Source organism: Cydia splendana, chromosome 4 (genome assembly GCF_910591565.1).
Source record: "Cydia splendana chromosome 4, ilCydSple1.2, whole genome shotgun sequence".
Lineage (NCBI taxonomy): Eukaryota > Metazoa > Arthropoda > Insecta > Lepidoptera > Tortricidae > Cydia > Cydia splendana.
In genome coordinates this window covers 21,231,912-21,246,319 of record NC_085963.1, presented here as the reverse complement: position 1 = coordinate 21,246,319, position 14,408 = coordinate 21,231,912, and the positions used below count along the sequence as shown (strand labels likewise).

Below are 14,408 nucleotides of genomic sequence, written 5' to 3'. Positions count from 1 at the left end.
TAGTTTATTTCGAAACCTCAACCTGGACACATCTGCTATTATGTAGACCTACTAAGCTTATTTATACAAAATTTAAAAATACTAAGGAAGAATATATTATCAAAACTCGGTTAATATTCCCAATAAAACTAGTCAAAGTCGGATTTACAGCGCTAGATTAAGATAACGTGCAAATATAAATACCGTGGCGCCGACACAACGGGCACCACTTGCAAATAATTTCCTATCAAAATGTTGTGGCGTGCTTTGGTCGTGACAGTGGTAGTAGCGTCAGTGTGTGCGTTCCCGCGTAGCGGTCATAAAACGTCCTCTGATGTTGTAAGTTCTATATTACATACTTATATATCTTCAGAGAAGAGTGAAAATGCTACTAATTTAACAAGTGCGCTAAGTCTTTAGGTTTGTTGTGATTACACATAAGGTGTTGTTACTACCCATTAAAAGAAAATGGTTTGATGCCTACCGCGGATTTTTGAGTGTCCGATATTAAAATAATCTAGGAATCTAGGGAATAATCTAGGGAACAGTGTAAAGGCTACTGAATTAGTGAGCTACATTTCTAGGCTGGTCGGTATGTGAGATAAAGGTCAATCGCTATTTTATTAAAAAGAAAATAGTTTGTCAAATACCATGAATTTTTCATCTTCTGAGTATCTTCTAGAAAAAATGTTTTTATAGTGGGGAGACATTCTGGTGATTACGTATTTGTCAACTGAGACATTAAAAGGCTTCGATATAAGCTGACCCTGTTAGGGCCAGTAAATTTTTACTGTCTGTATTTTTCAACACTATAATTTCTCTATATTTCAACACTAACACGCCTTTTTCTTAATACAAGCCGACTTCGACTTACAAGTTAAGGTGTTTCAACCGTTTTGAAATGTTTTGTTACAAATTAAGAGCTAGTTCTTTTTAATAAAATTGTTCCCTTAAATGGCTAAGTGATAATGAAAATATAACTGGTATTCAAATCCTCAAAGAAACCCTCAGACTTAATATTCATAATTGGACTTCAAATAAGACCTAACTATTTCCCGCTAACTCAGCATACTGTTTAAAATGTAAATGTCGCCTAGTATTCAATTTGAAAAGCAATACAAAGTAATGGGCGTCTGCATTTTATCGTCCCAAATGGAAATCTTGAAATTGTCTTTCCGAAAGATTCTACGGTCCCTGAGCTAATCTACTGGAAAATTAAATAGGTAATAAATTTATGGGACCTATGCTAAACATGTTTGAAGACGAAGATATTTACGGAAAAAGTATTGTAAAAATGACAGGACGTTGAAAATGGTCTGAATAGCTTCCTCAGGAAAGGATGGTACGGTCGTGTCTCTTTGTTTTGCTCGACTTGGCGTTTTTTACAAGATATTTTTTGTAAAAGTAGTTAAGCAATTTTTTCATAAAGCAAGCAATTTTACCCCACAGTAGAATATTTATCTATGAAAAATAAAACAGGCGAAGTGCGTGCCGGACCACGGACAATGGAGTGTTCCGTACTTTAATAAAATAAGACAAAACAATAAGCTTCCACACAAAAGAACGCGTTTCGTTCTTTTGTTAGGGAAGCAGTTTTTCGGTAGAAACACAAGAACGTTGCACTGATTAATGATTATGTTGAAAGTAATTTTCTGGACTATTATTCTTGAATCCGCAGTTACAAAGTTAAGGAACGGAGTGGATAGACATTGTTTTGCGAATTTGTTTAATCCTAATCAACTCACCCGTTACCAAAATTTTGAGATATACATACGATGAGATGCATTTCGGCCATAATGTTTTTATTTCTTAAATTTGGTTTATTTTGAAAAAAATATCTTTCAACTTATCCGTTGCGTCTCGTAACATTAAATCTAGTAACTTTTTTTTCTGTCCTGTCCTGTTCTGGATATAATGGCATCCATCTTTCCCAGATCAACCAAATAATCTCCGAGGGTTACCCCGCGGAGTTGCACCAAGTGACCACAGCTGATGGCTACATCCTGGGCGTGCACCGTATACCGTATGGGACGGATGGACCCTCTGAAGGACGGAGGCCCGTTGTCTTTGTGATGCATGGCCTCATGGGTGCATCGACCAACTTCATTTTCTTGGGAAAGGAGAATGGAATAGGTGAGTTTTACAGAAAATTGTGACGCTTCTTTCTTTTAGAACATAATCGTTAACGCACTGTAAAAAATGTCATTAGAAAAGACATTCACCGACAAGGGTCATTTCTTTTCGTATAAATTCGCATACTTCGGCAGTAGGCATTTGAGGGAGTGCCACAAGGAAGTATTCTAGGGCTCTTTTTTCATCTGCGTACTTATAGCGCCTGTATTATAGATTCACTTCACAGGTAGTACCCGCACGCGTCAGGGCAAACAATTATAACAACCGTGATATTAACGGAATCACCTATAATGACTGATCAGACAAGGGCTCGGCCGTTCTCGTGTTTTTATCGTATAAATTCTGACTGTCGTAAATCACGCAATAAGTAGGATCAATTTATGAAACAAGGTATTTATTTTGATAGTACTTCTGATTATTTATTATTTCGAGTGACACAGCAATTTGTTTTACTTATGGCTCTTTATATTATCTTTACCTATTAAATCAGTTTTGACAAAGTCTTTCACGAAATTGAATTAAAGTTCCTCTATGTATTGTGGCTTAGGCCTTTGTTGATTCTGGTACAGGTGCTAAGCGAGTAAAAATTAAGTTTTTGCGATAAAATGTAAACATTGTATATCTTCGTTAACGTGTGTTCACTCATTTTCTAACAATCATCCCTTTATCAACTTATTATTAGTTATTATCTCAAGTAATTTAACATTTGCTCAATTTTATAATCTTATCTTACAGCACACCTAAATAAATTGTCATTTTTATGTCTAGACATCTTACTTAGTGTCATATTATCTAAAGTTGCCAAAATTAAGTAACGATAACCGGCATAATTACGGTTAAATACGATTAATTAAGTGACATGGATAAATCACGGAAATGATTACTTACAAACTACAATCAGTACCACGATTTTTTTTCAGGTCAACTAACGATAAAATGCATGTTGTTTTCTTATAGCCAATTTTATAATATTGGAAGTAAATGATGTTTATAACATCATTCTTTCAGCTATTTTAGTGTCTAAAATACTGCATGTGAGTCTCAAGCTAAATGATAAATTACAACTACCGTATATTTTGAAAGCCATTTTGAGATAAGTTCAAAAGATGTTTGGAGATAAAGTCTTACACAGATCGCTACTGTTAGTATATTTTGTTTAAAATCTGGATACTTACTCATATTTTGTTATCCAGACTCAAGAGGACCCAATTCGGATTCATAACACAAATGCCTCCTTTGTAGATTGAAATCTGCACTCTTTTCCGTAAGTAATGTCATCACATTTGTGTTTATAAGCTCAGCTGCGTTCTAAATGTCAATATTTTGTAAAATTCCAGCTTATAACCTGGCCGATGCCGGTTACGACGTCTGGATGGGCAACGCTCGCGGCAACGTCTTCTCGCGCCAGCACGTATCCCTCAACCCCGACGACAGCCAGCAAAAGTCCGAATTCTTTGACTTCAGCTGGGAAGAGATCGCGACGATCGACGTTCCGGCCATGGTCGACTACGCTTTAGCAGTCTCCGGGGAACAAACTTTACACTATGTTGGCCACTCTCAGGGAGGCACTTCGTTCTTGGTGCTGAACTCTATGAAACCCGAATATAATGAAAAGTTTGTGTCGGCTCATCTATTGGCCGGTGTGGGATATATGAACAACTTCCCTAACAGCGAGCTGAGGGTAGCGGCGCAGATGACTACAGTTCTTTATGTAAGTTGTCTACTAGTATTAATTATTATTTCAATGAATGGTTTAAAATTCTTACGCTAGAAGTCTATAGAGCAAGCTGAGGCGTGAAATGATTGGAAGATTTATAAACTGGATCGAAACTTTGGTAGTTAATTTGGTTCGAGAGACCACTTATAGCCTGCATTGAATAATCTCCCGTTAATGTACTCCGTACAGCGATAATGTTCTTAGTAGATGATGAATGAAAGATAGATGAAATATATTGGTATTAATTTCCATTCGATATTACAAATGAAAACTGTGTTAAGTACCTAAATAGAATATTTAAATTTAACATCATTGTAGATCTCGCACAACGTGTTACTAAAAATTCCTCATTCAAATTATTAACTTCCAGACTATGGCGAGATCAATGGGTTTGGTAGAAATAAGGTCACTGGATGACATACCTGGAAACTTGGTCGGTCGTTCAGGAAACTCTCGCATTGACTACTGCTTTGGTGACATCGTCTACAAGGAGTATTGCAACATGCTTGGACTTAATAGAATTATGGTGAGTTTATTACGACGAATACGTAAACTCTTGTTTTCGAATAGAACTTCTAAATGTATATCAGTGTTATCATGATTTTAAGAGTATTTTAATTAACCTGACCTGACCTCTTTAGTTCAAAGATTCTGTTTTCAAATGTATCTATTACGTACTTAAGACTAAGACCCCATGGTCAAGTTTATACACAGAATAGGTACCTATAGCCATAGTCATATACATAATATACACTCAGTTTGCGTTCACCAAAGCGTTACAAGAAGAGCCTGATCTGTTTATTGTTCTTTAGGCTAGTCTATAAAATTTAGTTCATTTCTGCGCCCTTCAAATGGCTTTAGTGATATAACTACAGGTATTTAGATAAAGAGATACATACTGATTCTGATAGATTTCTTGCTTGATTAAATGATTAATCTTATCATCGTAGATAAAAAAACGTGCAAAGATATGAAACTCTTACGATTATTATTGTCGTTCTAAAATGACACATTATCAGTTCATGTGTTTCACCGGAGTTATATTTTCAGGGTGACACAGACACGGAAGGCCTAGGCGTTGGTGGGGCCTCTCTCAAGCAGTTCGCTCACTACGGTCAGAACATCAGGGACAAGACCTTCAGACGCTGGGACCACGGCATCCTCTCTAACCGCCTGGTCTACGGCGAGTTCAACCCTCCCGCTTACGACCTTGGTCGCATCACTGTTCCCGTTACCATGCACTACACCGTCAGCGATGAGTTGCTTGATGAGCAGGACGTTCTTGCGATGGTTCGCGATTTGCCCAGCGCAAAAGCTAGGAAGGTAGCAAGAGAAACCTTCTCCCATGTTGATTTCGTCCAAGCTGCTGATGTTAAGGAGCTGGTAACGAACTATATGATCGATAGGCTTAACCGAGTCGAACGTATGTTGGCGGGGTTGGAATGATTTTGTAAATATAGATTGTTATTGAAAATGTACGTGTAAATATGATATGTCCTGGAGACAGTTTTAGTCTATGAACGATCCAGTTGCAAGATGTTTATGGTTAATTTCTAACAGCTTGGACGAGATTTGTGTATGTTTTTATTAATTCAGCGTCAGCTCTTTTGAATTAAAGTGTAATATCGTGAACTCTAGACTGTAGCATAAGTTTTATCTTGTTTTACTGACACAAAAATTAGAACAACTGTCCTGGTGATGCAATAAATAATAAGTAATAAACAAAGACTTAAGAATTATAAAATAACTTTTCCTTATATACCTGTTATGATACAGCAATTATTTAACTTCAAATCTGGCTATTATTTTTACTAGAAATAGAAAAAAAAATCCTTGGCATACAAGTTAGCCTTTCGTATGTGTGTAGTGGCCTAAAACCCTTAGTCGTGCCCTAAGAGTAAAAAAAAAATTGTTCTCGAAACCAATGCAAAAAAAACTGAAAATATCGGTTAATAGGATCCAATACAGAGGAAAGGGTAAGAACTGGAATGAAATTTGCAGAATATCCCCAAACTTGTTAAGTAGGAAATAATACTTGACATGCGGTCACGGTCATGAGACTCATGAGATAGACGAAACTTATGAAGAGGAAATGAAGAAATCCAATGATGTTACTGCTGTTATGTGTGGTAGGGCATAGTAGAACTTAGGCCGTAAAAACACGGACACGCATTCACGAAATGCAACAACTATGAAGTAGTAACAACATAACAACAGCGTTAAGGTCCAATAAATTTTACTGCCAAAACTTTAGTACAGTCCGGCTTGCAACGAAGTAAAACGTTTTACTGCCAAAACAGATGTCCGTAACAAATTCGCAACTTGCGTTCAGCGTACATATAAGATAGGAGGTGACACTAAAAGCGAAAGCAGAGGGGCTACCGCGAAAACCGAAATTCGCAAATTGCGGGGATCTTACTCTTTTACTCCAATGAAGGCGTAATTAGAGTGACAGAGAAAAATGCCCGCAATTGACGATTTTCGGTATTGGCGGTAGCTCTACAGGTGCTGAGTTGCAATGTACAATTTTATGAGTAACGACGTATTATAAAAATTGGAAATAGACATTTCGTAATAAGCACAATGATAATAAATGAAGATAATGACTCATCATCATCACCATTATTATATTTATTTATTTTATTACTCTTGTTGGCGGAGCGATTTCCATGCATGTCGGTCCTCTGCCTTCTCCTTGACAGCCTTCTTGTTTTCTGTACGGTAGTTCTGTAAAATTGGAATCTATTCCACTTTTTGTTACCAATTTTGATTTCAACGATAGATATACCATCGCCCACACTGTTAATTGTACATCGGAGGACCTTATGCCTTTTGTACTAAAATAAGTAAACAGTTAGGAGTGCTGATGTTTGTACAAGAACATGAATATGATTTTTGACAGTTACTTATGTACATGATTTACAATGAAATCGCGTCCAATAATCATCTTCAAGTTGAAGCAATGAAAATGAAACACTAAGAATAGTTATACATTTTTTAATTTTATTTTTAACTATGTCCAACTTTTGTAAAAGTATTGTTTCATAGAAGGAGAAGGGGAATCTTCTGACTGAGCAATTCCGTACCTACTTACTAGATGGCAATTTTAGTGAAACGCGTCCGCCACTACCCTAACAAAGTAAACAATTTTTCATCTTCATCTTTCATATTAAATTATCACTATTTCTTTATAATGCATGCCTTAGATGCACTCTACAGTGGTGTCTTTCATGTTCTTTTTTATTACACGCGCATAAGCATACGACAGCGATGGCTAAAATGATTAATAGGATAGAAATCCATGCCCACTTGTATTCCATTAAAATTGCAAGTAAATCTGATGAGAATGATGAGTTATCCTCCTTACAAAGGTTCGGACTCCTGTAAAAAAAAACATTTGTAAAGACAATAATATTAAATTATTAGAAAAAAAAACATGTTTAATCACGGCTTTTCTCACGAGGTATCGAGATCCAACTCGAGCCAACGAATCAGTACGCCATAGAAAGGCTTTAACGCAAAAAGCAGACGCAGGTGTTTATACTTGAACTTCGATCTACGAGTATTGAAATAGTGTTAACCCTTATGTTTAGAATCACAATTTAATAGAATTAATGTGTTCTTGTGCGGCTTCCTCGCACAACGTATCAGCATTGCGATACACCAATGAAATGCCGCCAGCATCCTTGGTATGCCTCAAGGGCCAATTCTAGATTTAAGCTAGTTATTAATTTAGTTCAGTATTTGTACTGTAGCAGGTACCTCTGTAAATTTATCATGTAAATAAATGATTTTCAGTTAATAATAAATAACAACATAGAGAAATAACACTGACCTCTCTAATTCATCAATAATGCCAGCATATACATTCTCCATGGCATCAGGACCCATAATGAAATCTTCGTGTTTAAAACTAGTCTTTTTTACTTCAATGGCCTCAGCATTACCCATCTGACTAGCCATATTAGCGATGTCTTTGGGACTTACAAATTCATCATTAGGTGCATAGATTATTTTAGTTGGGACAGTTACAAGACCTAAATCATAATTGGGAGGTGTTGAGTTTCTGTATTTTTTTAAATTGATAAACTCTCCGCTGTCCCATCGCCTAAACGTTCCTGATTTGACGTTTTGAGCCAAATGAAACAGTGGTCCAAGAGAACCACCCCTTGTCTCATCTACATTGTTGTTGACAGTTTTTAACCCCTGTAAATAAAGGTAGTTGTATAATAAACTTTCTTAATTTGGACATTTATGTTATTTCTACTCAGAATCACGAGTTCTTTCCATCCCGATAGGATAAAAAGCTATGATACAAACTTACCGGCTATGGGGCGTTTATCTGCTCACCGTGTATGTACTATGTAACGTTACCGTAAAACGGGGTGAGTAGGTTTCGCGGGGGGAGTTGGATTGCGAAGCCAGAATTTCATTTTTGAGTAGCTACTTTAATTTTTGGGCTTAGGTTGCTCTCAAAAGTAATTTGATTATATTTTTAGACATATTTTTTCTTCTTTTCGCAACACTAAGCTGCCAAATCATACAATTTTGAAACACAAATTCACCGTCAAAGTTGATGCTCGAAATCGGCGGATTTTTAGTTGAATTCAACTTTGTTTTTAAGTGATGTTTACCAAAGTAAGTGTTCATCCACCTTTCGGATATCGTTTATATACTTACATGGCTTATTGGAAATAGAAAAACATAAGTTATATTTTCTTTATTTATAATGGTTTTGACATAGAAAACGATCCAACCGCATTTGAGGATTTATATGGGGAGAGCAGGATTGTACTGAGGGGTGAGTTGGCTCGACAACGGGGACAGTTGGGTCATGAATGGGGAGAGTTGGTGTTACGAACGGGGTGTACCGGTTTGATAGAGGGGGGAAGTGGTTTTCGTAGTTCAGGGTTGTCGCTTTACATAAGTAGTCAAAAGTGTCTTACATTATGATAAAATGGTAAATATTATTAAACAAAGCGGTTGTTAAATGTATGGAAAGTGCTGTCATAGGTATTATTCCACTGAATTATGAGTTCTTAACTCATCCATAACTCATTTTCGCAATTTTGTCCCTTACGCCCTTTGAGCCTACCTACGGTAGTCAATATTTGACCATGGTTAAATGTCAATGTGCAATGTGCTGTGCTGATCATGCATTTACATACCTAAATATGACACTACGTCGAAAGACGTCCCTTCTGACAACGCAGTGTCATGCTAGTCATGTGTTTGCACACAAAATTGTGACACTACGGCGATAGACGTTTCTGTCTGTCGACGTGTCATAGTGTGTCATGCAGGTCATTAATTTCATATTAATGTTTTTGATGGGATTCACCTCACTAATTCCATATAGATCAAAATATATTTTTATAAATTGATCAAAAAAACTATTTATACGTCATAAAAATAAGGGTCACTACTTACAGAAAACATTAAACCGGTTTAAGTAGGAGCATAAATAAAATAATTTTGCTACATTCCTAAAAAAATCTCTTGACAAGTCGAGCTATTTGTCTTGATCCGAAAGTGTCAACCCTAGCAATTTTTCCATCTCACCCCATTGCTAGGCCTAATAACCCCAACTACGGGGTGAGCTGGCTTTGCCTACTATTATGAATTTTTCATTGAAACTATGCAATGAAGCAACAAACTATAATTGACAAACTAAAGTTCATACCTCCGGAACACTTTTTTTGTATATAAATCAATGTGCCACATATAAAAATAAACTTTTATCCAGATTTGAACTTCGATTTCGAGCCAACTCACCCCGTTTTAGGGTACTTGTGATTCTGGTAAGTTGATTACTTGCTTTACTTTGCTTAGATGATTTTATGTTAATTATCCACAAAATAGTTCGTAATATTATAAACTCTTAAGTTTTATTTCATACCGAAAATAGAACATAACACAAAACTATTTGCGTCAGCGTTTGTCAACTCCTTACCATGACTGTCTGTATGTTTAATTGATTGCAAATATTGCTGTAACTCTTGTTGCCGAGGCAATCTTCTGGCGAGAACCGTGCGTCATCGTCCTTATATGGAAATATTTCGCGAATTCCTTCTTCAACACTTGTTTTCTATTAAAATAAAATTTAACAACAAACTATAGCATAGATGCAAATCTTGCTCGCTTAATACACTATGGTAAAAATCAAAAAGTAAAGTTTTTAATACTCACAAATATATCATCTGATCGATTTGCCTCTGCTTTAAGTATATCATTAGGAAAATATCTATGATATCCAAGTGGAGCAAATAAATAGGCCGTTGCAAATTTACTATTATAATCTGGTTTTAAAGAATTCAGTGCCAAAAAGGATGTACCACCTAGCGAATGGCCAATGTAAATCAATTTCTTATGTGTAGTCACACTCAGAATAAAATCTACAGTAGCTGCGATATCGAGAGTGCCTATTTCTTCGTAACTATAGCTAAAATAACGGTTTACATCATTAACATTTATTTCTGGTTCATAAAGTAGGTGTACTCGATTGTATTTGCTAGCACGCGTATTAGCCAGCCATACGTCGTATCCCAAATTTTGAAGTTTTAATGCTGAAATAAATAAATAAATTCAAACGTTGATAGAGTCAGACCAAGTCTGCAGAGACTTAGACAGCACACGCAGTGCAAGTGTTATTTATACGTCATAATTTCATAGAAGTTTGACGTTTAATATAACACCTGCACTGCGTGTGCTATCAAAATCTCTGCAGACTTTTCTTGGTCTAACTCTACCTAAGCCTTTCAAGGAACCGTTTGTTCAGAACAAACCGTAGTACATTTTAGTTGTACGACTGAGTTCACAAACATTTCAAAAATATACTTTATTGTCAGTTTCTTAGAGGCGTGTAAATATATTTTTGGCTTGTACAAATACTCACCTAGAGATTGATCTTTATCTTGTTCAAAAAATGTGTCAGAAGATTGAAACAAACCGTGAACCAGTAATACGGGACACTTTTCCGTGTTCACTTCCGGATGTTCAAAGACCATTCTAAACGTCGACAGCACGTGTCCATCGCATGTTATCACAAAATATTCATTCAAGAACCTTCCTTTAAAACCTCTAAGTTCTATTTTGTTTGACGATGAATTCTGTAAGTACGAGACCAATGAAAGCATGAAAATATGATTAGTTAAAGGTGTCTTGATTGTCTATACTTCAAATGCTGAGCATCTCCTCTCCGACAAGAGACTCTCACGATTCTCTTATTATTTTTAAATGAATTTTTACTTAACGTGTCTTAGAATAAAGACTGTTTTGGTGACAAACATAACACTTAACTACTATTCAATCAATTAAAAATGTCAGAGACCAACAATCAATATTAAGCTTAAGAAATCATGTAGGTACATCATTTACATCAAATAACGGTTAAATCTAGTAAATCTTGTGAAACAGCAGAATACCTACAATAAGGTACATCTAGTTCTAGTTGATGCATCTATCGTTATGTTGATAATATAAGTAACGTTACATATAAGTAATAAAACAGGAAAAAAACACGAAGGGTTGCAGAAGGGTTGAAGAAATGCCGAGATTGTATAGCATCTTACAGTTCTTACACTTGTGGCATTCAATGATACTAAATTATCGTGTCTCTTGAATCTCCTCGTGTTTATTTTAAAAGGGATTCCACTATTTCCAACACACGTTGTATCATCTTTCCCTCTAGCTTCATCTGCATCACATAATAAAATAATTTTAGGAAACAAAATCAATAATATGACTACACAAAACTTTAACAGCATTATGGTGGTTGCAACTCCGCAATCCTTAGTTTACTAATTGATATATGGATTTATCTTTGAATCAGTCATTACCACGAATAATGAAGACTTACTTTTCTCATTATGTTTTTATTACGTTCTTAATTAGTCATTGAGTTTGGAAAGCCGATGATAATAAGTTTTTTTTTTAGAAAAAGCATTTGGACTTCAATAAGTATAAACAACAGTAGTACTTTAACGAACAGAGAAATCTCTTCAACTACTGCTGATTGGTGGTTCTTCAAGTAGATATTATATATTAATCATAGCCATCGATAGAACCAGACCGAAAAGGAGACGGCGGGACGACTTGGACGCATTTTATCCGGATTGGCGAGAAAGTACAAACGATAGGGTTGAGTGGAGGAAAGGAGGGGAGGCCTCCTGAAAATCGTAACCCACTGAGAATTAGGAAATAAAACCGACTTTACAAAACAGTACGCACACCATCATTTTATGAGTTTAATTAGCAGTTCCATTTCGTCATATGTCTATCCATTCGCCATTCCGAGAGAATGCACAAGTTGTTAAAAACAATTCAACTTTCTTTAAAGTCTTCTCGTGTTAATTTATTAGAAATAATATATTGCGTAAAGCAAACGAAAAGCGTTTAACTTTAATGAAAATCAGATTCTGTTTTGAACGTTTAGCCTAAATTAAGGACGCTAAACACAAAGAATTTTGTATATTAGCCCGCCATTTTGCATCTCTATCGCACGCGCGTAAATATATTTCTGTCCTGCCCATGATGCTGACAGTCAATGCCACTGTGCGAGCGGAACAGCAATATAATTATGCTCGTGAGAGAGAGAGGAAACACAGTCAATTTACGAAATTCTTCGTGTCTTGCCGGTCTTGCTTTAGATCAGCGGTCGGCAACCTTTTAGCAGCCAAAGGCCACATAGTAGTTAACGAAGGTGACGCGGGCCGCACTTTAATAATATTTGTTACTTTGACGTTTGTCAATATTACATAGAAAATAGCCAGGGAGCCTCGGGTGCTGCAAGCGAGAGGTCCGCGGTCCGCTTGTTGCCGACCGCTGCTTTAGATGATAGTGACCGTGCCTAAAAAGCGATGGTCCCGGGGTTAAAAATTCCGGTAAAGACATTTATGTGATGAGCACAAATTGGTTCCTGTCATGGTTATTTATTTGGGTATCGTTGTCTACATTCCCACAACTCGAGCATTATTAAGCTTCCTGTGGTTGGTCGATCTGTTTAAAAATGTCTATAATATGTATATATTCATTTTGTTTTCTCAAAGTGTATTCCTTGTCTCTGTTATAAATATTCATTGGAATCATTGATATGTATTCTCGTCAACTACCCATGGTTAAATACTATCAACATTGACTTGCTGGTTATTAAAACAATGTATCATTCGAATATATACTTTTATTGACGTTAAATAAAGTACAATACAAGTTGGTTAAAAGAAACAACAACACGAGAATGAAAACATTAGCTGTTACAGGAACGTTGGAGTTTTAAATAAAAGAAACAACAACACGAGAATAAAACACGAGAATAAAAGAACTCGAGAACAACAACACGAGAATAAAAGAAACAACAACACGAGAATGAAAACATTAGCACAGGAACGTTGGAGTTTTAAATGGTCTTTTGGTGCCATGTTTCTTTCTTTCTATTTCATGATAAAAATTACACTGTATTGCAATAGGTCGAAATTATGTTTCTCTTCTCATCATGATCGTCAAGACATTACATAATTAAAAAAAAATGTTGTATAAAGAAAATGTGTCATTCAAATAATTACAAATCAAGTTAAAGTATAGGGAACATTTTCTATTAATAATTTTATTTTAAGTTTTATAATAGATGTTGTTTAGTTTTATTAACCGACTTCATTTTCATAGAAGGAGGAGGTTCTGTATTCGGTTGTTTTTTTTTTTTATGTATGTTCATCGATTACTCCGAGACCCGTGAGCATTTGAGTAATTCTTTTTTGTTCGAAAGAAGGTATTTCCAAGGTGGTCCCACATTAATCTGTTGCTGTTCTGATGATGGGATCCATGAGGAATTGAGGGAACTCCTCAATTTTTAAATGCACATGTAGGGTGATTTGGGTGTTTTCTTAAGCAACTCGAGCATTTTCTTTCGAAAACCACCAATTTGATGAAGTGGACCTGATGATGATGATTGTTTTGATGATGATCATGACGATTTCTTAAAATGTACGACATTCGATTATTCCGAGACCCGTGGTCCGATTTGAGCAATTCTTTTTTTGTTTGACGGGAACTGCCTCCAAGAGCGTCCCATATTAATCTGGTGCTGTCCTGATGATGGGATCCGTGAAGAATTGAGGGAACTCCTAAATTTTTAAAGGCACATGTATGGTGATTTAGGTATTGTCTTAAGCAAATCAAGCATTTCCTCTTGAAAACCACTAATTTGATGGAGTGGACCTGATGATGATGATTGTTGATGATAATGATGATGATTTTATAAATGTAGATTACTCTAGAACCCGTGGTCCGATTTGAGTACTTAATTCTTTTTTTGTTTGAACGAAGTTACCTCCAAGATGTTCCCATAATATTGTTGGTTCTAATCTGATGACGGAATTAGTAAGGAAATGAGGGAACACCTAAATTTTTAAAGGTACGAGTATGGCGACATCGTTGTTTTTTATAGTAACTCAATCATTTCCTCCCGAAAATAACCCATTTGATGAAGTGCAACTGTGGCCTTACCACGAGTTAACACATTCAGTGCCAGCGACTCCCTAGGGGAGTTCACTGTTCGTAGGCGCTTTTCGCTACATACGGTTTT

The 14,408-nt window shown here is 36.0% G+C and overlaps 4 protein-coding genes across 6 annotated transcripts in view; 2 read left to right on the top strand and 2 right to left on the bottom strand.

Moving 5' to 3' along the window:
- LOC134790202 (syndecan) overlaps positions 1 to 14,408 on the bottom strand; it is a 596,526-nt gene that overhangs the window by 296,589 nt on the left and 285,529 nt on the right. The window lies entirely within an intron of this gene.
- LOC134790217 (uncharacterized) overlaps positions 1 to 14,408 on the top strand; it is a 413,186-nt gene that overhangs the window by 228,259 nt on the left and 170,519 nt on the right. The window lies entirely within an intron of this gene.
- Positions 187 to 5,439, top strand: LOC134789541 (lipase 3-like). The gene is made up of 5 exons (XM_063760115.1): positions 187 to 318; positions 1,914 to 2,112; positions 3,450 to 3,823; positions 4,200 to 4,355; positions 4,880 to 5,439. The coding sequence occupies exons 1-5, from the start codon at positions 232 to 234 to the stop codon at positions 5,273 to 5,275; spliced, it is 1,212 nt and encodes a 403-aa protein (XP_063616185.1). The 5' UTR covers positions 187 to 231; the 3' UTR covers positions 5,276 to 5,439.
- Positions 6,821 to 11,618, bottom strand: LOC134789540 (lipase 1-like). Its single transcript, XM_063760114.1, has 6 exons — positions 11,401 to 11,618; positions 10,725 to 10,938; positions 10,019 to 10,395; positions 9,783 to 9,917; positions 7,665 to 8,035; positions 6,821 to 7,210 (listed from the first exon to the last, which is right to left on the bottom strand). Exons 1-6 carry the CDS (start codon positions 11,593 to 11,595, stop codon positions 7,018 to 7,020), a joined length of 1,485 nt encoding a protein of 494 aa, XP_063616184.1. The 5' UTR covers positions 11,596 to 11,618; the 3' UTR covers positions 6,821 to 7,017.

Excerpts from the sequence above, each read along its gene's own strand:
- LOC134789540 (XM_063760114.1), bottom strand. The coding sequence starts at position 11,595 with ATGCTGTTAAAGTTTTGTGTAGTCATATTATTGATTTTGTTTCCTAAA. Across the intron at positions 9,918-10,018 it reads ATCGATCAGATGATATATTT|AAAACAAGTGTTGAAGAAGG; the intron begins GTGAGTATTAAA and ends TTATTTTAATAG. Across the intron at positions 7,211-7,664 it reads ATTATTGATGAATTAGAGAG|GAGTCCGAACCTTTGTAAGG; the intron begins GTCAGTGTTATT and ends TTTTTTTTACAG.
- LOC134789541 (XM_063760115.1), top strand. The coding sequence starts at position 232 with ATGTTGTGGCGTGCTTTGGTCGTGACAGTGGTAGTAGCGTCAGTGTGT. Across the intron at positions 3,824-4,199 it reads AGATGACTACAGTTCTTTAT|ACTATGGCGAGATCAATGGG; the intron begins GTAAGTTGTCTA and ends ATTAACTTCCAG. Across the intron at positions 4,356-4,879 it reads TTGGACTTAATAGAATTATG|GGTGACACAGACACGGAAGG; the intron begins GTGAGTTTATTA and ends TTATATTTTCAG.